The 25,145-nt window shown below is 37.1% G+C and overlaps 3 protein-coding genes across 3 annotated transcripts in view; all 3 read right to left on the bottom strand.

The window, feature by feature from the left end:
• The window catches only part of LOC113422628 (cytochrome P450 2K4-like), a 109,057-nt gene that overhangs the window by 42,077 nt on the left and 41,835 nt on the right, over positions 1 to 25,145 (bottom strand). The gene's annotated exons all lie outside the window — the stretch shown is intronic.
• Positions 1,451 to 17,703, bottom strand: LOC148133070 (cytochrome P450 2K1-like). Its single transcript, XM_026683721.2, has 9 exons — positions 17,312 to 17,703; positions 15,591 to 15,753; positions 14,113 to 14,262; positions 12,760 to 12,920; positions 12,325 to 12,498; positions 6,955 to 7,099; positions 4,551 to 4,735; positions 2,546 to 2,687; positions 1,451 to 2,361 (listed from the first exon to the last, which is right to left on the bottom strand). The coding sequence occupies exons 1-9, from the start codon at positions 17,489 to 17,491 to the stop codon at positions 2,177 to 2,179; spliced, it is 1,485 nt and encodes a 494-aa protein (XP_026539506.1). The 5' UTR covers positions 17,492 to 17,703; the 3' UTR covers positions 1,451 to 2,176.
• On the bottom strand, positions 17,692 to 24,947 carry LOC148133069 (E3 SUMO-protein ligase KIAA1586-like). The gene is made up of 3 exons (XM_087953113.1): positions 24,921 to 24,947; positions 21,006 to 22,058; positions 17,692 to 17,730 (listed from the first exon to the last, which is right to left on the bottom strand). Exons 1-3 carry the CDS (start codon positions 24,945 to 24,947, stop codon positions 17,692 to 17,694), a joined length of 1,119 nt encoding a protein of 372 aa, XP_087809239.1.

Genomic DNA, 25,145 nt, shown 5'->3' with positions numbered 1-25,145 from the left:
CTGGTTTTTTGGGCCTGGATGCAGCTATTCACTTAAGTGATGTCCTCATTGTTTGGATGTGCGTCAGTCTCCTATTTCTCTCCGTCTAGAAGCTGCCATCTTGATGGTGTTCTTGAGAGTCTTAAAGACCTGACCGTTTTCATAGGACTTGAAGAAGAGTGACTGGATTCCCTTGTGGAGCATATCTATCTATCTATCTATATATTGTGCATTGCTGGCTGGATTTGCTATTTTGCTTCTTCTACATTGTTTTTAAAAATTGTTCTTTATTTGTTCTTTTTAAAATATATTGTATTTTAGTTTGTTTATTCTATTTATTTAATTTATATTGCAATGTACTCATGAGTTATTCTGCAGTCAGACAGAACCTATATCAAATGAATTAAATTAAATTAATCTCACTACCCTTACCATCCCCAAGGTAATTCTTAATACAGGCTCTCACCTGTACTTGGCCAAACTCTCTCCTCATATCCTTTCAGTGCCATTGTAGACATTTCCAAAATAGCCATCCAAGTTTCTGGCATGACAATGATTACACACATATTACCCTGGAATATCAACTGATGAGTCAGGCTTAAACCCAGGTGGCCACGTTCGCCTCCTTCCCTCCAATGCACACAGAGCCATTCAGTAACGCATGCCAGAATAATTTATTACATATTAACCTGATATTGGCTGCCAGCCAAGCAACAGCTGGGGCCTTGAAAGCTTTAAGGTGAAGCAGTAGTGGCTGCAGTGCAACAGTGATACCAAACACCAGGGCAGCCTTCCCCAAGAATGACCTGTCTGCTGTGTCTGATGATATCTTCCCATGGTTGTCAATCACCATGGTGTCACTGTTTCTCCCCTTAAAATACTCACCATCCCCAACCCTTGTTCTTATTCTCCCTGATATATCTCTAGTTATCCCTCATGTACTGGCAGTCCTCAACTTAAAACCTATCATTTAATGACTCTACAGTAATGACAGCCACCATAAAATGTCCCACTCCCACTCCCCTGCCTCCATGTCAATGGTATTCTTTTCTGCCAGCTTCCCCCAGAAAGTCAAAGGAAAATCTGGCAGGGAAGTTTGCAAGGTGATGTTGCCTGCTGAAAGGACTCACTCTCATTTTTAGGAGCAGGCTGAGGGAATTGAACTTCGATGGTGGGATGAGAAACAGAGCTCATATATCCTAAAGATCCAAGCTCTGTTCCTGTAGCTGCCCCCTCAAAAAAGCAGTTCCCTTCTACACAGGGAGCTGAATTTGGCAGGCAACTCTTTCTTTCTGCTTAAGGACCCAGGAGTTCATTTAATGACCATAATTCCAGGAGTGCTGTAATTGCTGTTTTTGAACAAGGCAATCTCATTTAACAACTGCTTTGTTGAATGACTGAGTTTCTGATTCCAATTGTGGTTGTAAGTTGTGGACTATCTGTTTTTCTTAGGAACAAATACAGTCTCATAAAGGATGTATATATTTATTTAAAAGGACATTTAGTCTTCTTTTCCCATCCACATTAAATAATGATTTGAGGCAATACAATACTAGGCAAATCCTTTTATGTATCAAAGAAATAGAAGCTCCCTCCCTTCTATCAAAAAAGGAGGCTGTTGGTGTTGCTGAATCTAATTTGTTACCCGAATTTGGCCTTTGGTCAGAATTTCCTGATTATATACTGTATTCTAAAGCTGGACTTTTTGTCATGATGATGATGTGATTACTACTGTTGTTGCTACTACTACTTCTAATATTATTGTATTATTTTTTGAAATAACAATAAAGTTGATAATTACATTTACAAAGCAAATACAATTGCACTTAGAACTATTACAAAAAAGAAAAACGAGATTCCTTTTAAAAAATTAAAAATACAGGAAAAAAGACAAAAAAAAAATCTAAACAGAAACAGAAATAAGAAAAATAGTAAAAGCCAAAGGAAACTAATGGCCCCAAAAGAAAAATTCAGTAATAATGATATGAAGCACTTTGTTTTTCGTGATTTCCCTACTGTTCTTCCCCATCAGAATCAATGTTTTTAATGTGTCTATATAGATCATTGCTATTCAGCTTTTACACAATACATAAAACTTAAACAATATTGAATCTGGTGGTCAGATTTTGCCTCTCCATCAATGCAAAGACATTTAAAGTCTGAGAAAACAACTTGTTATGACTTTTTTTCTGTCAGATCAAGATAACACAGCGCAGGTCTTGTAAGGCAGGGGGGGAGTGGTAAGTCCAAGAGCAGGAGTCAGGTCCAGATCATCTTTAGATGTTCCTGAAGGTGGCTGGAAGGTAAATCTCTGGAGGAGGTTGGTAAAGAAGAGGAAGAGCTCCATTTTGGCAAGATTCTCACCAACACATACTCTCTGACCTGGAAGAAAGCATACATGGCAAGAAAAGGTGGGTTTATTGGTTTCTTAAACTATTTTACATGGCTTCCCAATGTCATATTACCTCAAAGGAATCATTTTAAAGAAATAATGAACCCTCCTAACCCACCTGCTACACTGATACTCTTTCAAGGATACCTTTTCACACACACAGAGTGATGTTACCTGCAGAGAAAGGCATGAACGCATCCCTCTTCACAAACGTTCCTTCAGAGTCAAGAAAATGCTCAGGATAGAATTCATGAGGTTTCTCCCACTGGGATTCATCATGGAGCACAGAAGTCAGCAAGGGAAGTATGTGCATTCCCTAAAAATTATATAAAGAAGAACATTTTGCCTTTAAAACATTTCTGTAACAATATTATAATGCAATTTTATGTCATTGCTTAAAAGGCAATATTAATTGACAATATCAGTCTAATCTGAAATAAAAATAACATCCTGAATAAGACATCCATCAAAATTCTACTCAATAAAGACAATAATTTGTCCCATCCCACTAGATCTTTTGTAACATCATTTTATATTTTAACCCTGTTTTCCTAAAACAAAATGCAATTCATATTGGTCAATGTGACCCCTATAAATATTTAATCATCTTATCTATTTTTTCATCTCCTTTTCTATTATTTTATTGTGAAGATCTTTCTCTTCTATTGATTAATTTTAAAACCAGCTAATATGCCCAAATGCTTCACTTTCTTCATTAGATGTTCTGTATCATTCTGGGGTTCCTGTAAATTCAAAACTGGTAATATGTGCTTTCTGGAATGCATAAATAGACTTACTGGATTCCAAGAGAATTATCCCCAAAGACCACATCTTCTACAATGCTGAACATAACATCCCAGTTCAAATTATTGAAGGCCTCCTCAACATACAAAAAGTGCTACTTATTTCTCATTTGATATTAGACATACTCCATTGTATTCAAAACAGTTCTCATATTGTCCCTTAGTTATCCTCTAGGTAGAAATCCACATTTATCATACTCAATAAAATTATGTAAGATCTGAAGTTGATTTGGAGATATGATAACTAGATCTCATGTGCTTTCATAGAACTGGTAGGAAACAATTTGGAAACCCACTACTGACCATGAAATACTTCATGTGCACTTAACTAGCCTTGTATTCAATTAGCAAATGCATGGGTGAAAGAAGAGAGTGATCTTGCTCAAGGTACGAGATTCACTCCCATGAGTCCTCAGGTTACAAATGGAAATGGCAGGCTCCATTACATCCATAACTTGAGGACTACCTGTCAGTGGTGGGGTTCAAAATTTTTTACTACTGGTTCTGTAGACATGGTTTGGTGGGCGTGGCGTGGCTTGGCGGGCATGGCAGGGAAAAGATACTATAAAATCTCAATTCCCACCTCACTCCAGGGGAAGGATACTGCAAAATCCCCATTCCCTCCCCTCCCCACCCCACCCCACTAACCTGCTTTCCAGCTCCATTCTCCTGTGCAGGGCAATAAAAGAAGACCCAGCCAATCAGCTGGGACTTGGGAGGCAGTGAATAGATGGGGACGGGGCCAGTCAGAGATGGTATTTGCTGGTTCTCCAAAATACTCAAAGTTTCTGCTACTGGTTCTCCAGAACTGGTCAGAACCTGCTGAATACCCCCTCTACTACCTGTATGTAGTCTATTTGGTCTCAATGTTCTCTATTTGGTGAAGTCCAAGTGTCACCACTTGGGTTGTTCAAAGCATGTGTTCATTATGCATAGATATTGTTTGTGGCATAGCTGAATCAGATGCCATAGCGAACAATGAGCTGACAATGATTATGGTATATGCTTTAAGAGCAAAGGTGGTATTCAGCAGGTTCTGACCAGTTCTGGAGAACTGGTAGCAGAAATTTTGAGTAGTTTGGAGAATCGGCAAATACCACATCTGACTGGAGTTTTTACAGTATCCTTCCCCTGCCACACCCACCAAGCCATGCCTACAGAACCGGTAGTAAATGTTTTTGAATCCCAAGAGCTCAAGGTTTGCTTAACAACTGCCAGAAAAACAGTCATAATATTGGGCATGGTCACATGGTGACACACTTTACATCTGTCAAGACTTATGATTGAAATTGTGGGTTCAATAATAGTCATAAATTGTTTATACTGTACAAAGTATGATTGGAACATTAACAATGGGATTATTTCACAGCAATCACCTTGGGAATGAAGAAGCCTTTGAAAGTTATGTCCATGGTGGTTGCATGGGGCAAATTGGTTGGAACAATATCAGCAAACCTTTGAATTTCATGAATGACAGCATTGGTGTAATGCATTTTAACTCGATCTTCTGTCCTTGGCTGACGAACCCCAATCTCTTGGGCAATTTCTTCTTGGATTTTCCCTGGGAGAATAGAATCACATCAAGATGATTCCATAATTTGAATTTTGTTTTAAAGGGGAGTTCATGCAACAGTTCCAAAGTACATTTATAATATAGTTCTGAAGATAACATTTTGTGATCTACGCTTGTAATTTTCTTTCTGTATTTTTTTTGCTTTTATTCACTATGCTGTATGTCTTATTCTATGATTATCTCCATACAGAAAAAAAGGTTAATTAATGAGTTATTATTTATATTTTAAATAGAAATAGAAACTATTAAATACTTAGTGAAGTAGAAGAAATAAATTACAGGAAGATTGTGCTTGGAATATGTCATTCTTAGCAAAAAGCTGTTTTCAATCTTAGCTTATATTCAGCAGCAATGGGAGGTGATAGGTGCATAATGCACATTCTGTGGCTGGTACGCCTCTAAGAAATCTCTGAAGGTACATGTGTGAGTGTAAGCCCATCTTATGCTGACACTCTCACCTCACATTAATTTCTTCAAATATACCGGTGAAACTCGAAAAATTAGAATATCATGCAAAAGTTCATTTATTTCAGTAATGCAACTTAAAAGGTGAAACTAATATATGAGATAGACTCATTACATGCAAAGCAAGATAGTTCAAGCTGTGATTTGTGATTTTGATGATTATGGCTTACAGCTCATGAAAATCCCAAATCCACAATCTCAGAAAATTAGAATATTGTGAAAAGGTTCAATATTCTAGGCTCAAAGTGTCCCACCATAATCAGCTAATTAAGCCATAACACCTGCAAAGGGTTCCTGAGCCTTTAAATGGTCTTCTCAGTCAGGTTCAGTAGGAATTACAATCATGGGAAAGACTGCTAACCTGACTGCTGACCTTTTTGTACAGAAAACCATTGTTGACACCCTCCATAAGGAGGGAAAGCCTCAAAAGGCAATTACAAAAGAAGTTGGATGTTCCCAAAGTGCTGTATCAAAGCACATTAATAGAAAGTTATGTGGAAGGGAAAAGTGTGGAAGAAAAAGGTGCACAAGCAGCAGGGATGACCACAGCCTGGAGAGGATTGTCAGGAAAGGGCCATTCAAAAGTGTTGGGGACCTTCACAAGGAGTGGACTGAGGCTGGAGTCAGTGCATCAAGAGCCACCACATACAGACGGATCCTGGACATGGGCTTCAAATGTCGTATTCCTCTTGTCAAGCCGCTCCTGAACAACAAACAATGTCAGAAGCATCTTACTTGGGCTAAAGAAAAACAGAATTAGTCTGTTGCTCAGTGGTCCAAAGTCCTCTTTTCTGATGAGAGCAACTTTTGCATCTCATTTGGAAACCAAGGACCCAGAGTCTGGAGGAAGAATGGAGAGGTACACACTGCAAGATGCTTGAAGTCCAGTGTGAAGTTTCCACAGTCTATGTTGATTTGTGGAGTCATGTTATCTGCTGGTGTTGGTCCACTGTGCTTCATTAAGTCCAGGGTCAACGCAGCCGTCTACCAGGAGATTTTGGAGCACTTCATGCTTCCTTCTGTAGACAAGCTTTATGGGGATGCTGACTTCATTTTCCAGCAAGACTTGGCACCTGCCCACACTGCCAAATGCACCAAAACCTGGTTCAATGACCGTGGGGTTACTGTTCTTGATTGGCCAGCAAAGTCGCCTGACCTGAACCCCATGGAGGATCTATGGGGCATTGCCAAGAGAAAGATGAGAGACATGAGACCGAACAATGCAGAAGAGTTGAAGGCCGCTATTGAAGCATCCTGGTCTTCCATAATACCTCAGCAGTGCCACAGGCTGATAGCTTCCATGCCACATCACATTGAGGCAGTAATTGCTGCAAAAGGGGCCCAAACCAAGTACTGAGTACATATGCATGCTTATACTTTTCAGAGGTCCGATATTGTTCTATATACAATCCTTGTTTTATTGATTGCATGTAATATTCTAATTTTCTGAGATTGGGGATTTGGGGTTTTCATGAGCTGTAAGCCATACTCATCTCACTTATGACATAATATCACGGCTTGAACTATCTTGCTTTGCATGTAATGAGTCTATCTCATATATTAGTTTCACCTTTTAAGTTGCATTATTGAAATAAATGAACTTTTGCACGATATTCTAATTTTTTGAGTTTCACCTGTAAATAGACGGGGTAACTCATTCTTGCTTCTTATTCTCTCACCCCTTGTTATTTGCAAGGTAAGTATATATTTTTATTGAACTCCAGTTAATGAAAACTGCTTACTCTGAACATCTGGATACTTCATCATTAAGAGTATGGCCCAGCACAAAGTGTTTGAAGTTGTATCCATGCCAGCACTAAATAAATTATCCACAAGAGTTATAAGGTTATCATTATGGAAATAACTGTCTGTTGATTTCTTAATCTCCTGAAAAGTATAAAGAAAAGATATCAAGGAAATTCAATGTATTCCTACAATCTAAATAAACAAACAGATGTAATAGTGGCCTTTAAATTTTGTGACATCTTTTACACAATGTCAAGAGATTGTATAAAAATCTGCTTATATAAAGCTTTATTAAAGCATTTTTTAAAAACAACCATCCTGAATAGATCTCATATATACTTCCTACAAGTAGTCCTTAACTTACAACCATTCATTCAGGGAGTGTTTTAAATTATGATGACACTGAACAAATGGTTGTTGTGATCATTCCTGGAGTACCAACAATCCCAGAACCCCCACAATTTTGTGATCATGATCTGGGTGCTTGACAATTCTCTTGCACTTAGCAATAGCAATAGCACTTAGACTTATATACCACTTTATAGTGCTTTACAGCCCTCTCAAAGTGGTCTACAGAGTCAGCATATTGCCTCCAACAATTTGAGTCCACATTTTATCCACCTCGGAAGGATGGAAGGCTGAGTCAACCTTGAGCCCGTGACCCTAGAAAGTCACATGCTTGCCATTTGCAACCTTCCTTACCCTTGTCCACCTTTCCAAGCCTTGCTGTGCCTTCCCCAATTTCATTGCCCTCACCAGGGTGGGATTCAATTTTTTAACAAAGTTGGTGGCGTGGCTGTGGTCATGTGACTGGGTGGACATGGCTTGGTGGTCATGTTTTATCTGGTGTGGCCAAAATCACTCACTCATCTCCTCGCCTGGCCTCTCATGACTGTGGGGATGGTGCAAAGTCGAGTGTGAAAAATGGCCATAAGTCACTTTTTCAGTGCCACTGTAACTTTGAATGGTCACTCCATATAAGAGTACCAGCAAAGGAGGGGAAAACTCCAGAGTTCCTGAGACAGGAAGTCCAGTCCTGCCAAGAATGTAATAAGGGTTAATGGAGAGGCAGTTTCTGTAAGCAACACCAGAATGTTTCCTTCCTGCCTTCCTTACAGGATTAGGCCAGTAATTTCTTCTAACAACCAGTTCTCTGAACTGCTTAGAATGTTAACAACCGGTTCTAGCGAATAGGTGCGAACCTGTAGAATCCCACCCGTCTGGAGTGCAAGAACTCTCTTATTATATGAGGTTCATTTTGATTTGGTACACATACACTATAATAAATGAGATAAAATGAAAATTAAAAATCATCAAAATACAGCATCATAACATGCCATAAAGCAAAAACAGAAAATAACATGATCTCAGTCTTTGAATAGTGAGACATTAAAGTTTAAACAAAATTCTGTACATGATTTATTATTAATTGTTGATCAAATAGTCTTTTGTTTTTCATCTGTTGAATTTCAGTTGTCCAAAAAATATGGTCCCATTTTCCGCCTCAGACTGGGATTCCAGGAGATGGTGGTGCTGACTGGCTACGAGACGGTCAAAGAGGCTCTAGTGAACCAAGCAGATGCATTTGCAGAGAGAGCCTCCGTCCCCGTTTTTAGGGATGTTTCAAAGGGCTTTGGTGAGTTGTTTCATTTTGGATCACAGATGACAATAATTTCAGATGTGTGATTGGTTTCTGTAGGACTTTTCACCTGAATTTTCCCTGGGCAATAACCTCAGAGAACCAGGAGAGCTTCTGCCAATCCAAACAAGACAGAGAAGCAATATTTGCTATTGCTATTTTGGCCTGATCCCAACTGTTAATAGAGGGAACTAGAGAATAAAAAGTAATGGCAAAATTGTAGTAAAAACATTTTGCACCCTACACACACCCATACACCCACACACACATCAGGTTTGATTCCACTTCTTTGAAAATTTGGTGTGAAGTGTCCTGATGTTATGCATGTATTTCTCTTTATTTTTCTCCTTATATACATAGTTATCCATTCCTTTCCTTTGAGCAACATTTCTGCCAGTTTCTCTTCCCTGATGCAAAGTATGGTCTAACCTTGATGGAAACCGATAATTTGTAGAGCCAGTTCTTAGTGTCCAGTTAGTGATGGAAATGGCAGTGTACAATAACATTGTTAAAATATAAAAAACAACATATGGAAATTAAAAATTTAGAAAATTTAGAATTTAAAGGATGACTTAAAATTTGTTGAAAATTACTTTAAAAACCAAAGGGAGAGCTCTCAGGGGGCCAACCAATTTTACACATTTGACTGCAACACCTCATCAAAAGCAAAAATATTTTTAAAAAAGAGACAAAAGCTTTCTTTTCCAATAAAAAATAAGACAAGAGCTTCCACTTTTGACTAGAAGCCAAATTACAGCTACTCAGTAATGAATAACCTATGTAAATTTTAAAAAGAACTGCAGAAAGCATCAGATTACACTTGTTTATCCTCCTTAGCCACTCTGCATATTGAAAAATAAAAGAATAACTTTCTCAGATAATAAGTAAAGGAAACTAACCTTAGAATTTCAAATGTAGATTCTCCAAATAGCCCCAAAACTTTTCTTCAAATTTATCAGTCCACACAACTTCAACTCCCAACTAAATAGTCCCTGAACATTCACATTTCTTTTCTAATTATTATCACAATTCCATCATCCTTACTAAAGTCATAATAAAAATAGTTTCAAAAATACTGATTTATTCCAAGAAGAAAAATTAATTATGTACTAAAAGAAAGCCCCTGTCAGACATAAAACTAAAAAAAAAAAAAAAAAAAAAGTGCTTAGAAATTAGAATGTTGGCACCAGAGTCCTTTATGAGGCTATGCTCCAGCTGAATGACAAGATAGTTCAGTTGTTCACTCACCAAGGGCATTGCAAACGCAGCTTCAGTGATCTCTCCAAAAGCTCAAACTGTCCAGGGATGTATGGGGTGATTCCTGAAGTTTGCCATATCAGTGTTTTTGGTTTTGGTTTTAATTGCGGGAGTATGGCACAAATTAGGTGGCTGGAATTGCTTCCCACCTACTTACCCAGAATGTTTGTTTTTTTAACCCTTAAAATGAGTGTATTAGGGAACTCCAATCTAAATGATAGTATTATTATAAACAGCAGAGTCAAGATTCTCATTCTCATCATCAGAAAAGTGCCGAAAGATAACTCTTCGTTTTGAAAGCCAAAAAAAAAAGGAGTTAACATTAAACAGGAGTTTAATGCCACAGCAACATTGTGGAAGTTGGCACTTGTCGAGTCTTATTTTTGTCATTACATTAAAGGTTAAAAAGTTGGTTTCGATTAACAATTCTTATAAAAAATATTGAACTACTCCCCCTCCAATCTTTTGTTTCATTGGAATTGATGAGCCTAACTTCAGACCTGGCTAAGATTCTCTTACCTCTCCCTCTGCCAAGAATAAGAAAGGTTCAAGAGATTTGCTGCTTTTCTCAAAATACTCCAGTGTTATTTCTATTCTACTTCTTTGTGATATCAGAGGAGTACTTCCTGCAACTGGAAGAGAGATGCAAAGTCAACTATCTCTCTACAACAATTTTTCCCTTATAGAAGGAGGGAAAAAAGCTAACATTTGTGGATTCTCTCCCAGTCATCAAATCTTTTTATGACTTTTTTTACTGACTTTAAAAAAAAAACCAGAATGTATTTCTCTATATTTCGCCATGTAACCCCTCCTTTTTAAAGCACATTTTCATATGAAGAAGGGTATGCCAAAATTCCTGAACTGCCATGTTATAAAAATTCATATATGATCTTACTCTAAAAGAGCAGGAATTTATAGTTTTTGTTTTGATGTTTCATGCACTTGTAAGCAAGAGAGAATGCAGCAACACAGCTAGTAATGGGGATGTTTTAAATGCCCATGTGTCATCAGTGCTGTGTGAATTGCCTTGATAGCCACATGACTTCAAATACTGATTGTCACTTATAAAGTCCTTCATGGAAGAGGACTTCATTATTTGAGAAACCATGTTTCTTCAGTGGTTTCTGCCCATCAAATAACATTGGGAAGAGTAGGAGTGGTCCAGTCCCTTTAATTAGTCATCTAATAGGACCCTGGAAGCACACTTTCTCTCTTGTGTAGTCATCTGGAACAGCATGCCGCCAGAGATTTGCATGTCTCTCACTGTACAGGGGTTACCTATGTCTTTGACAATGGGATTTTCTCCCATTTGGGGTTAGGTTATTTATTGAGCCCAGCGTCATTTTCTTTTGTTTTACATTAAGTGGTTTTGTCTAGATGTGCATATTCTTTTCTTTTTTGTCTTCTTTTAATTATGTAGGCCACCTGGAATTACCTGGGAATCAGATGTCCTTCAAATCAAATAAATAAATAAATAAAGTTGTAACAACAGTCCTGTGAGCAAAATTAAATTTTGGGTTGAATCATACTAATCATAACTAGTAGACCCACTGAAATTAATGGGTTATATAGTACTTAGATTTGTTAAGGGGACTTACATTTCAGTGGTGTAAATATGTCTAAGCTTAAATCAGTCCCTGTTAATCTACATTAAATATAACAAACACATCTTTGCTATAAAACCAGCTAAAGGTGTGGTAAATAACTTCCATCCATCTCAATTATGACAAATCATGGCTTGAACTATCTTGCTTTGCATGTAATGAGTCTATCTCATATATTAGTTTCACCTTTTAAGTTGCATTACTGAAATAAATGAACTTTTGCATAATATTCTAATTTTTCAAGTTTCACCTGTATCTCCCTACTGGAATTATCCCTCCATGAGAGACAATAGACGTGAAACTACAGATAATATTTGACTTATGACCACAATTGGACATTGAAAAAAGTGGTTGTTAAGCAAGACCCCCATATGACTGCTTCACTCAACTGCTACAAACAAACAGTATTGCTTTTTATAGGGAAAATTATACAAACATTGTAATAGCTTTAATAGATATGCAAGGAATAAAGACATCACACAAACAGTGAATCTGTTGGCCAGCAAGGAAGCTGCAGAAAGAATTGAAAGCCATCTATCAAGAATTCAGGAAGATGTGGAGCTGTCAAATAATGGGAAATCTCATATCCTAATTAATGATGGCCATATTGGTGGAGGTTAATAATTTTTATTAATTTTTATATTTTATAATTTATATTCCCCATAGAACCTGAAGATGTGGAGAGTCCAAACTATACAGACATATTCACTTCTTGCTTTCATTCCAGGAAATTATTTTCTTGGACATTTCTAAAACAAGGATTTTCTCCAGCTGCATGTATTCTGGTACCAGCCAGAATATTTTTAAAACATGCAAAAGAAAAAAAAAATCAGCTATAATTCTTTGCATATTTGGAATGCTCTTACCTCTTTCTGTCGAACAAGAAATGCATCAATAAAACTCCTCTGGTTATTTTCATCCAGATCTTTGAGATTTTCAAGGAACGTGGCCTGTATGAAATCATGCAGCTCCTTTCGGTTATTCATTATTTTTTTATGAGCACCCAAAAGGAATCTCAACTTGGGAAACACATTATACATCTGAAACAATTATAAGAGAGGTAGCATATTAACAGAGCTGAATACAATAAATATATTCTCTGGTAGACCTCTCAAAGCATTTTTATCCAAATAAGGTTTGTTCCATAGTCTACAAAATCATCATCAACAATGACAATAAAATACATGGGTTCTGGAGCTATGGTTAACTAAGATTTCTAATCGATTGAGTTCCTAACCTTATGAATTAATCCTTTACACACTGTAGGAATGAAGTTTATTTCATATGAAATTTCACATTACCCACACAGCAGGGGTTCCTGCAAGGTGTAAATTTTCTTCAAGTATTTCCAGGAGTCTTAGAAGTGTAGCATCTTCATATTCAAATCTCTTGCCAAGTAAAAAAGAAACTATGATATTGGCGGCTGCAGCTCTCAGAATTGTTGCTGGCTCAAATGGCTTTCCTGGTCATCAGCAATAAATTAAAACAGAATTGTGAAAGAATGAAACCTGTTCTTCGTCACATTAAGATTGAGGATAAGATTCCTTATACATAGCATTTATCACAGAAACTAGTTTGTACTCTACATAGATATAGAAGATAGCAGGAGATACAGGTTTATGAACTAAAATTTACTGACAGTAACACAAAGAATAATTATGTAACCCATCCTTTTGAGCCAGAGGGAGTTACACATTAATGTTATATAGAGATATACATTATTTGGAATTAGAAGCGGTTGCATTTCTGATCATAGACAAAAAGGTGCAGCAACATTCTAGTCCCACTGTGGAATAGAAGAATAGTTAAGGCTAGACCATGTTGCTGGCAGCATGAAGAATAAAATGAGCAACATAAAAGCTTTTAACAAATAGATCTAAGGCTTCAGAACACAGATCCCTCTCTATAATGAAGGGCAGAGTCCCAGCAGAGAGGAAACGTTCTCATTTTAATTTACAATTTACATTTTCTGCAGTTATTAAAAATGAGTGCATTTGAAACTGTTCCAATAAGTACTTTACTCTCCACCCATGATTGCAGGACTCATAACATGGAATCATAACAAAGTGTGTCTGTTCTAGATGTTATGACTCCATTGTTAACAGAACTAATAAATACTAGACTTATAAAGGATGTACAGGCATTTTGATACATAAATGAGACTTTGACCTCGGTTTTATTGATCAGAAAGATTTGTTGTTATAGAAATAGCTAATTATATATTAATGTGTAAAAGAAAAAGCTGAAGTTGGAATGTTTTTATCTTGTACTATGCTAAGACCAGTTCTTTTTGGTAAGAGTAGTCAGCAGTATGACCAAACAGTTTCACGTATAGAATTTAGTGCTCCTACTGAAACAATTTATCATTCTATACCAGGGATGTCAAACTCCTGGCCCATGGGCTGGATGTGTCACTTGCTGGCCACGCCTACGCCCAGGTTAGCGAATGAGAAAAAAAGTCCAGATACGTCACGTGATGCTGCCGTGACAACATGCATTTGACATCCTTGTTCTATACTCTTTAATAGCTAGTTTAGTATAACAATTCCCCATAAAGAATAGTTCTTGGCATATTTTTCTGAAAAATATTCTTCTAAGACCTCTATTCACAGAAAGATAATTTGCTAAATCTGTATGAGGAAATATCAATTCACCTTCATAAGTCTCAAATGTTTTGGTCAAAACACTGCACTCTTCAGTAATTTTGTCTTCAACAATCCTCTTTCCCATTCCATAATCACGCAATGCAGATATTGAAAACCGCCGCATCACTCTCCAGTTTTCACCATGAGCAAATATAACACCTGAAATGGAGTAGAGAGAAGAGATTAAGTTGAAAATCAATTTGTATCAGGAAAATTATACCATTAAAATGTAAATAGTCCCAAGCAGCGGGGATCGGAACAGGCCAAAAATGGGGCACACGAAGGCTGAAAAAAGAGCACGCGGAGGCCGAAAACAGGATGCAGAGGCCAAAAATGGGGTGCGCGGAGACAGCGATAGGCAATGGAGGTCCCTGCAACCTGAAACAGCTGATTGTTGATATTCTGGGAGGCCCATCCAACCACCAATCAGCTGCTCGTGCTAAATCAGGCTGTGCTGAAACTGACCAGGCTGTTTGCTGTTTGCTGCAAGGAGGCAGATTGCTGGGAGGCAGAGGCAGATTTTTTTTTTCTTGTTTTCCTCCCCAAAAGCTAAGCGCGTCTTATGGTTTGGAGTGCCTTATAGTCTGAAAAATACAGTAAATCAAGGCAGCAAAATAAATATTTTTATCTATCTTGTTTAGATTTCCAAAAGCTGAACAAGTTCTCTGAGGTTACTATCGATGACAACTTCAGGTGAAATGTTTTAGAGCAGGGGTCCCCAACCACCGGTCCGTGGACCGGTACCGTCCGCGGAACAACTCCTACCGGGCGGGCTTGCTGGCGCCGCCATCTTTTTGATGAAAAAGTGCTTCCGGTGTGCTTTTCCGAGAGAAAGCTCACCGAAGCACGTTTCATCAAAAAGATGGCGGCGCAGCTCGTGAGCTTTTCTGGGTAGAAAGCCATTTCTACCCGGAAAAGCTCACCGAGCTTGCGCCGCCATCTTTTTGATGAAACGTGCTTCTGGTGAGGTCACCGGAAGCACTTTTCATCAAAAAAAGATGGCAGCGCCCAGCTGATGCCAGTACCGGGCCGCGGCGCCCAGCTGATGCCGGTACCGGGCCGCGGCGTCAAAAAGGTTGGGGATCACTGTTTTAGAGGGAATCCTTGTTTATCAATCATTGGTTAATGATTGGTTCTGGCAAAATGTTTGCTATGTGACATGGTTGCTGAGGAAATCATGTGAGTGAGAGAGAGAGAGGAGGGGTGTGTGTGTTAAAGCTCATCAGTTGTTGCCACCATATTTGGATAAAGTTCTGTTGTGAAGAAATGCCAGCATTACTCTCAGTCTGATGCACAGAAATTTGGGTGTAAATATATGCATTGATTGAAAAATGATGGTTTTTCTTTACTTTTTATTACCATTTACTACCTTTATATTAGCAAAGAGTCACTATCTGAGGCAGTTGCTAAATGTGGATTACATGTACATAATACTGATCAGATTTTTGAAAGGGTTGTGAAATACGATCCAGAATGAAATAACTTACCAAAGTTCTTTGCATAATCCTCCAAAATGGGGATAATGGGCCTCTCTCCAAATGCCTCTGCCTGGTTCACCAGAGCTTCTTTCACTGTCTCATAGCCAGTCAGCACCACCATTTTTTGGCATCCCATTTGAAAATGGAAAATGGGACCATATTCTTTTGACAACTGGAATTCAGCAGATGAAAAAAGACAAAATTCTGATCAACAATTAGACTCATGTAAAGAGAATTCTTTAAAAAGTAATATCTCACAAACTCAAGGCTAACTTTCTGTTATATGCTGTTATACTTTTGAAGTATAAAGTATACTTTAAACAGTATATATTTTATATTTTGCAGTGTACTTAAGACATCAGAAATAACTTTCAATAATAATAATTTCTGATATATTCATTTCTATGCCTCCATGGGCAATACCATTCTTGATCAACCACACACAACACTGCACATTGACTGCTTAGCTGTGCACAAGCACCTACAACTGAAGAAAGTGAAACACTTTTAAGAAATGCACAGAAAATAAGATGCCAACAGTGATTCCCAGATCTAACCTGTGTCTAAATCAGGAAACTCTTGGTGCTTTGCAATCTTTCCTAAAGTGACAGGCAACAGTCGGGGAACTTAATTTATTTTTATAAAAATATAAAAATATCAGAATGTAAAGTAATCTACTGCGAAATCCCTTGCAGCTATTTAAAAAAAATTATAATCACACCTGAGATTTCTATTTTTTTTTTTAAAAAAAAATCAAACTCTTCTGTAAAATGAGCCGTGGTGATGCAGTGGTTAGAGTGCAGTACTGCAGGCTACTTCTGCTAACTGCCAGATGACTGCAATTTGGCAGTTCAAATCTCACCAGGCTCAAGGTTGACTCAGCCTTCCATCCTTCCGAGGTGGGTAAAATGAGGACCCAAATTGTTGGGGCCAATATGCTGACTCTCCAAACTGCTTAGAGAGGGCTATAAAGCACTGTAAAGCGGTATATAAGTCTAAGTGCTATTGCTATTGCTAAAAACTTCAAAATGTTTTAGCAAGCCACAAAATGAATTAAATGGAATCCCACCCTGGGATGGGAATGGGGGCAGGATTCCAATCCTTTGAGTCTTTGAATCTTCTCATATTTAGCCTGGGTTTATCAGCCTGTAAGTTAGGTTCAGAATTATGTTTTTCACTCAGTATTTTGGAAAAATATCCTGCAGCAGAAAATACAGTAAAAAAGATTTGGATAATTGTTACTCATAATATATATCTTAAAATATATATCTTCTTATATTTTCTTAAAATATGTTAACCTAAGAATTCCTCTTAATACATATATCTTCCATTACACCAAGGGTGTCAAATCTTTGGCCCATGGGTTGGCTATGGCCAACCCGAGTTTAGCGAAGTCACAATACGTCATGTGACAATGTGATGACATAAGTTTGACACCCCTGCTCTACACAATCATAGGCAATTTTAACCATTCAAGTTTCAGATAAACAGAAAAATGTACATCCTATTAACAAAGATTTTTGTTTGTGTAATTTTTGTACGTATATAAACAAATGCAATGCCAAGTCAATGTCAATTTTATACATTTCCATAGACTCCTGCAGAACCAACAGGGAGCATATCAACCTTATTCCAGTTAACCGGATAACCTGATAAATTGCTAAACTTTTATATTAGCATCAATACACTTTAGCAAAGAACATTAGAAGTTGTTAATCATTAGTCAATACCTTTATCATTGTCTTATAAGGCCTCTTGAAATCCATTATGTGCAGATTTCCCAAAATGGGTAGGGTCCTGGGTCCAGGTAGGTTTTTGGAGCTGTAATTCTGGGAACTACCCATTTTGAAAAGGAATAAAACTGTAAGAAGGAATATCAATAATAATAAAACAAGTCCAATCCAAGCCATGTCTTTTCCGATGCAGTTTTCAGAACAATTACAATGAATCTGCGAACTGAAATGATGCAAACATATATTTCAGACTATTGCACTAAGCAGAAACTCAGCTAGTCATTTCTACTGAATCATCAGACTGCCCCTTACACTAAATCACTTCCAACTTTGCCTTGGCTGTTTCCTACCTAGGCATTGGCTCTATGTTTGATTGTTTACCGTTCACTGTGATATTTGAATGGGTGGTGCCTATCCTTAAATGAAAACATTGAAAAACAAGTTTAAACTTATTTGAACTTTGCAGTAATCCAAACCTTGGAACATCTTTTAATGAGTAATATTGGATTATGAAATCCTCTTGCTTATTAACAACATTTCAGATAAGGAATCCAGTAAATGGAATTATTTACTCTATTAATGTACTGGATCTCAAGAGCAACAGTGATATACCTTCTTGATTCAACTGATATTTTCCCATCTCTGTCCAATCAACTGAGAAGGAAGTAGGGACTTTGCCCATCTTCTGCTTGATCTATTACTTCTGCCAGACAGTTTCCTGAGATATAATTCCTGTTAGCTTGTACCACTCTGATTTAAATGGATTTTCTAAGATGTTCTGCTACTCAAACAAATGCAGACCCCTGGGTTAGGCAAACACCATGGCCATTAAGTGAACCTTGTGGTCATTAAGCAAACACTGTGGTTGTTAAACAAGTCCATTTTCCCCAATGGGCATTTTTAACCAGAAACCAGAAGGAATTGTTGGAAACTGGCAAAAAACATAGAAAACCTCAGTCACATGACTGTGTGGGAAGTTGTAACTGGTCATAAATGTATGTGTCTGTGTGTGCGTGTGTGTGTGCGCACGCATGGCTGTCAAAACTTCAAAAACAGGTCAAGTAGCTCTGGGGAGGTCAGTCATAAATTAGAACACTTCCTAAGCAACCGGCCATTAAGCGAGGACCACTTGTATTTGGTTTGCCTTAAAGGTTCAGAGTTGTATGGACTCTGGTTTCCTTTGACCCTTTGGGGGATTGCAAAAGATCCAGATGGGGGAAGCCTCATAGGTGGAACAAGGATTGTGACTACCTAGCCATGCCCACCCGGTCACATGGCCACCTAGCCATGCCTACCCAGTCACATGACCCCCTAACCATGCCGACCTAGCCACACCCACAGAACCAGTAGTAAAAAAAAATTGAATCCCACCACAGCTCTGGGGTTAGCATTTAGTGGCTTCAGTTGCATTTTTTCCATCCATTTAATTTTCATCTGGGTATCATAACTATTAGGTTATTGATGGGTAGCTCTTAAAGAGTGTCAGAGTTATAATTATTGAATAGTGGCCACTTTCCAGTTCATGAGTCTACCTCTTTCTTTCATAAAATTTTTTAAAGTTCACATGATGCTATGCAATAATCAACTATAGATTTTCCTCCTGGCCCCTTCACCCAATAGGTATTTTTTGCTGGGTGGCCTGCACTTATGGAACCATTAAGAATGCATAGGTTTAGATGTGCAGTCACCTGTCTTGCATGTAGACATGTTCAGGTAGCTTTTAGGTCTTTAAATTCTCTAAAATACAAAGCTTCCTAGTATATTCTCCTCATAATGGATCTTAAATTGGTGAACTAATGTAGGATCATTTGGTCCCATTCTAGTCAGGGGTGGGATTCAAATTTCTTAACAACTGGTTCTGTGGGTGTGGCCTAATTTGTGGGTGTGGCTTGGTGGCCATGTGACTGGGGGGAGTGGCTTGCTGATTGGGCATGGCTACGTGGTCATGTGACTGGGGTGGGCATGGCTATGTGGTCATGTGACTGGGGTGGGCATGGCCATGTGGCTGGCAACCCAAATTTAAGTGGTCCTCACTTAATGACCAGGTGCTCGCTTAGTGGTCAACTGCACAGCAAGTACTTTTTGCCAGTTTCCAAGGCCTGGGGAGGCCCAGGCAAGGCCCGGGCAGGTGGCCATGTGGCTGGCAACCCAATTTTAAGTGGTCCTCACTTAATGACCAGGTCCTCGCTTAGTGGCCAATTGCTTAGCAAGTGCTTTTTGCCAGTTTCCAAGGCCTGACGAACCCTGGAGAGGGCAAGGCGGGGCACGGGCAGCTATGGGGAGGGCTGCAGAGGGCTGGGCGAGGCCAACTCAACATCACGTATTAAAAAAGATATACCAAAACAAAAGGTAGTTTATTATGTCATGTCTTTAATGCTTAAATAATGTAAAGGTGCACAAAACTACATTGTTACAACATTTTAAAATATTAATCAAAAACTATTACATAACAAAACTTTACAAAAAACAATAAAACTTATTTAAAGTACTCCCAAATTTCTTTTCTATTATCGTCCTGAGTTACAGTTTTCTTGTGTTTAACACGAGCATCATCAGCTGTGTGATGTGTCCATAACCACTTCTTTACTATAGGAACAGGGTCCCATTCTTGCACAGGTAAGTCAATTAGACTGATGGTCAGGAGGTTTGTAATATTGGAAACTGTAAAGCGACTTCTACCTTCTGAACATATTATGTTCATCTGCGAGAAGCCCCTTTCCGCCTCTGCTGAACTGACTGCAATAGTTTTAATAATATCTCTAGCCTTTTTAATGCTGCAAGGAATTGTATAATTTTTAGAATCTTTTAGTACATTTTCTATAAAATCACGATAATCATTAATATCGATTTCATAATTGAAAATTTGACCATATGCAACCAATTGTCCTTCACTGCTCTCAATGGAACCACCACTTCTTCAATGTTCCAATATTCTGGCTCCAAATAATTTAGAAATTTTAATTGATCAATGTCTTCAAATTGGCAGACCGTTTTTAAATGTTCACAATCCATCAATCTTTTCTTCACACTAGTTACAATGCTTTGTATAAGTTTTTCACAAGGAAGTCCCACAAATCGATGATTTTGTATAAAATTTATATTTTTAAAGGTTTCTGAAGTAATTAATTCATCAACCTTATTTTCATATGAACCCTTTTCCTCTATAATAATTTCAAATGATCTAATTGATCTTAGCACAAGTTTTTCAGCCTTTATAATATCTATGTTTCTCGCTTGCAATGCATTAGAAAGGAGAGATATTTCAGTTAGCACATCAATCATCAAGGCCAAATCAGTGAGAAAATATGAGTTTTCAAAACGGGCAGCCATACCAGAGAATTTTTTATTTGAACAGAAAAACTGATGTAGCACTGGATAACCCCGCCACACAGCTAGGATTTATCTTAAACTACAGGCAGCCCATATCTTGGTCCAAAAACTCTACAAATTTTTATAATTTCAATCTCAAGTTGTTCGGAAATTTTGTTAAGTTCAATTAGGTTCTTATTCGATTGATGGAAAACAGAATATATTTTATCAATAAAAATTTGAAAATGATTGATTTGCTTTATTTCCCTAATAGAATAATCTAAAACAAGTTGCAGACGATGGTTTAAACAGTGCCATATTATAATATTATAATATAATACTTATAATATAATATAATATTATATAATATTAATATTATAACATAATAATCTTTGGCTATCCTAGTGCTTATCCCAGATTTTCTCCCAAGCATAACACTGGCTCCATCAGAGCAAAATCTAATTAAATGTTTCTCCAGATAGTTTCTATTAAACCCAACTTTATCCAAACTTTCTATAACCAAACAATATATCGTCTCTGCATCTTGTCTATCTAATTCGACTAGTTCAAGGAAAATTGTTGGTGAGAAAACTGGACCCTCAACTTTTAAGTACAGTATAAAAACTGGTTTGGAAGATATTGTTGAGGCTTCATCAATTATCAAACAGATTTTGTGAGTTTTCTCAATAATTTTGGTAAATAAATGTTTCCTGATATCTTTTGCAATGAAATCTACTATTGCAACTGCAGTTCTACATGAATGCAACCCTGTTCCCAAATCTACACCATTTCTTTTTTGTAACTCAATCAGATCTTCTATATATGAAAATGGTCTGCACGTTTGTGCCAGACTATAAACTGTAATAAACACTCTACATGTACTACCCAGATATTTCTCACTCATCTTCTCCAGTCCTTTGCTTATGGCATCCTGCTCACATTGCTTTAACTTCTCTATACAGATGTTGTGAGACTTAGATGAGAAATGTTCCTTCAATTTCTTTCTGAGGGAAGCTTGTTGGATCTCTTTACTCCTTCCTGATGGTTCAATTTGGTAATTCTTCCACTCCTCAGCTCCGTGGACACTTTTTTCTTTGGTCAAAATTTCAAATCTTCTGCAATACTTGCAACCTAATTTTTTCTGGGAAACGTCCAGTCCATCATATTTTTCCCTAAAATTATTGTACTGTTGCAGTGTCCAGCAGTCAGGAAGGCTCCCTTCAATGTCTGATTCAGCTCTTCCAGTACCTGATGATGTGCTGGCTCCTTCCTCTGGTTGTGGTGTGGATGATGTACTGGCTCCGCTTTCTTCGATGGATGATGTGCTGGCTGTTTCCTCTGGTCCTGGTGTGGATGATGTACTGGCTCTTTCCTCTGGTTCTGGTGTGGATGATGTGCTGGCTCCACTTTCTTTATGGATGATGTGCTGGCTCTGCTTTCCTCAGACTCCAATGGTTGTAGTTGTGACTCTTTTGGATCTCCTTTTGTTTTCTTGACGAAGAAAGCAGACAAATTCATTTGCCTTTTCATCTTGGCAATATGCTGCAAAAAAAAAAAAAAATCAACAGTGGTTTGGACTCGATTGTTGTTTTAAGTTGAGTGGTGAAGGCAGTGGCAAGCAAAGAAAGCAGGCGAGGAATGGAGATCAGTAATATTCAGTTACTTTTAAAAGTCCCTGACACTATAGCTAGTTAGTGTTTAAAGGATGTTATGGAAGAGGAACAAGTTTCACCAGACAAGAATGAGACGGAACTGAAAGTGGATTTGAAAATGACAGTCTATAAAAAAGATGTTGCACTGTGTATATAAAAGAATGGCTGATAATTCTTTGGCTGATAATTATGAATGGCTTCATAATTACAATTGATTAATTGAAAAAGAAACATTTGAAATGGAAATACTATTAACAAACCAAGAGAGTTTGTTATATTGTGCCAGTAGTGGCAAAAAAATCTTTCCTAGCCAAGACTACTTACCTGGACCAACAGTCCCTAATGGAATGCTCTCTCTATAGCAGAGAGAGAGAAGCCAGGGGAAGCCATGTTTGGTCGCTTAACCTTTTTAGAATGCAGCTTAAAGATATACTGAAGCTTTTTACAGCCTTATGCAGATATATAGTACAAAAAAAAAGATCATAGTACAAAATCATCTAAGAAGTTAGATTACATTTACAGAGCAATACTGAATTCTTTTTCTGAAATTTATTCCTCAGTTTAAAAAACTGGAATATATGAACTGGGCACTGCTAGTGTAGCTATTCAAGAGGATATAGTGTCCAGGTTAGCAAAAACGGTAAAGCAACATATAGATTTAAATTTTAAAACCAGAAATATTTTGTTGGTACCCACATAAAGGGAGTACAATACATATTTAATGTTACATGTGTTAACAGTGGCTAGAATTGTGTGCACAATCGTGGAAAAATGAAGAGATCCCCATAGATGAAAATGAAATTAAAAAATTACAATGTACAGAAATGGATAGAGATAAGAGGAAGAAATTAGGCGGAGAACGTATGTATGAATTAAATACAGAAGGTTGATAATTATAAACATGTTGATATAATTAACAAAATTAGAAATAAGTCAATACAAAGAAATTTAAATAATTTTTCTGTTACACTGCTGTACTAATTGATATTTGTTTCTGCTTTGCTTTTTCATTTATGAAATATTTTATAATACTTTATAATATAAGGATAATAGAATTACAGAGGTAAGGTAAAGTAAGGATATATTGTTGTAGAATAGATTGGTGATGATGAAATGAACATTATAAAATAAATTAAGTAAAAATGGTGATTTGCTCACATCAAATGATATAATATTAGTAGTCTAGTAAGTAATTAATAATAGTAATAATATAAATATACATAGTGGATTTATGATATAAGGAGTAATGCAAATTGGAAGGGAAAGACTGCAGAGATTGTGCACAAGTGATTTGTACCAACCAACACACTATGTAACTGAAGATGGTTTATGTTTGTTTGTTTTGTTTATGTTTAAAAAAAATAAAACATAAAAAGCAATTTACCAAAAGGGAGACAGGCAACTTCTTGTTACATTGATGTTATAGATTGTATACAGCTATAATATCAATGTAAGAAGAAGTTGCCTGTCTCCCTTTTGGTAAGTTGCTTTTCTTTATTTATGTATTTATATTTTTTTTTACTATCTGTTTTTGTTTTTATTAATCATAAAAACAAAACAGATACTAAAGAAATAAACACATAAATAAAAATTATTTTACTATTTATCTTGATGTTTCTTCTTAAGAAATATCAATATAAATAGTAAAATAATTTTTATTTAAGTGTTTATTTATTTCTTTATCATCTGTTTTGTTTTTATGATTAATAAAAACAAAAACAGATAGTAAAAAAAAACCATAAATATAAAAAAGCAACTTACCAAAAAGGAGACAGGCAAGTTGGCTAGCCAACTATGCCGGGGTCCTCCTCAGTCTTCTAGCTTGCTGCGATGAGGATGTCCGGCCCAGGAGTCGGCTCTCGACTGGGCAAGTGGCGGCGGCGGCAGGAGGAGGAGGTGGGCAAGGGAAGGTGGTGGGCTGGTGCCAGCGGCCTAGCCAAGATGGCGGCTGCCATGTGGGAGAGGCATCGGTGCTGGGCCTGGCTAAGTTCTTTTTATCATCGTTCCATATTTTAGAATAGTTTTTATAAAACAATATGCAAATCATATTGGTCAGGGTGACCCCTAGATTTTTAACCTTCTTCTCTATTTTTTTTCATCCTTTGGTCTCATATTTTAGTCAACATCTTTCTGTTCTTTTGATTAATTTTAAAACCAGCTAATATGCTCAAATACTTCAATTTCTTCATTAGATGTTCTTTACATTCTTTTCCATATCTTATCTGTAGGGTGCCAGCTGCATATTATGTAATGAAATGAAAATAAAGAAAAAGTATAAATAACTGCCTTGCACTATGCTCTGGGTTCCTTCTCCTTCAGAGGGACCCATCTTTGTTCAGCTGAATAAATATGTTGACTTATAATCACACAAAAAACTGGAGTCTCTCTTTTATTTTACAGAACCACACCTGTATATGTCACACCTGTACCAACAGAACACTGCTCTCTGAGCTTATAAGTTTGCAATTTTCCTGACTTCTTAGCAAACTCAAAACTTTTCTGCTACACATATTTTAATTTAGTTTCTATTTCTCTCTCAGTTAACATAGATGATTGTCATAAAAGCTTTCTGTAATTCATCTTTTTTAAAAAAATCTTCTAATCTACTGTGCATGTTTTCTTGTGAGTTATAGTGAATAAAATACCCTCAGCTGTAGCCTTGCTGATGTCATAGTCTTTACCTATGTACCTTTATCCAAATTATTATAAAAAACCTCTTACAGTACTCCCCAATCCATTCTTTTTGAAGTATTGCTTCAATTAGTCTCCATGTAAAAGAAATTGGTTTTGTTTTAACTGTTACATTAACTAGATTGTGGTCAGAAAAGGTTTTGGTAAAATGTCTATCTAATCTATCTTATTGGCCCTGT

The sequence above is a fragment of the Notechis scutatus genome, chromosome 1 (assembly GCF_049901735.1).
Source record: "Notechis scutatus isolate UNSWTSFEM ecotype Mainland chromosome 1, rNotScu1.2, whole genome shotgun sequence".
NCBI lineage: Eukaryota > Metazoa > Chordata > Lepidosauria > Squamata > Elapidae > Notechis > Notechis scutatus.
The sequence above is the reverse complement of the archived record's forward strand: the minus strand, read 5'-3'. Positions and strand labels throughout refer to the sequence as shown.

Coding starts and splice junctions, on each gene's coding strand:
- LOC148133070 (XM_026683721.2), bottom strand. CDS start 17,491: ATGGCTTGGATTGGACTTGTTTTATTATTATTGATATTCCTTCTTACA. Junction 15,754..17,311: donor CTTATAAGACAATGATAAAG/GTATTGACTAAT, acceptor GCTGAATTCCAG/TTGTCAAAAGAATATGGTCC. Junction 12,499..12,759: donor CAGGAACCCCTGCTGTGTGG/GTAATGTGAAAT, acceptor TAATTGTTTCAG/ATGTATAATGTGTTTCCCAA.
- LOC148133069 (XM_087953113.1), bottom strand. CDS start 24,947: ATGACATCAGCAAGGCTACAGCTGAGG. Junction 22,059..24,920: donor CAGCAAGGCTACAGCTGAGG/GTATTTTATTCA, acceptor GTCTGAGGAAAG/CAGAGCCAGCACATCATCCA. Junction 17,731..21,005: donor GGATAGCCAAAGATTATTAT/GTTATAATATTA, acceptor TTTTCATTTAAG/GATAGGCACCACCCATTCAA.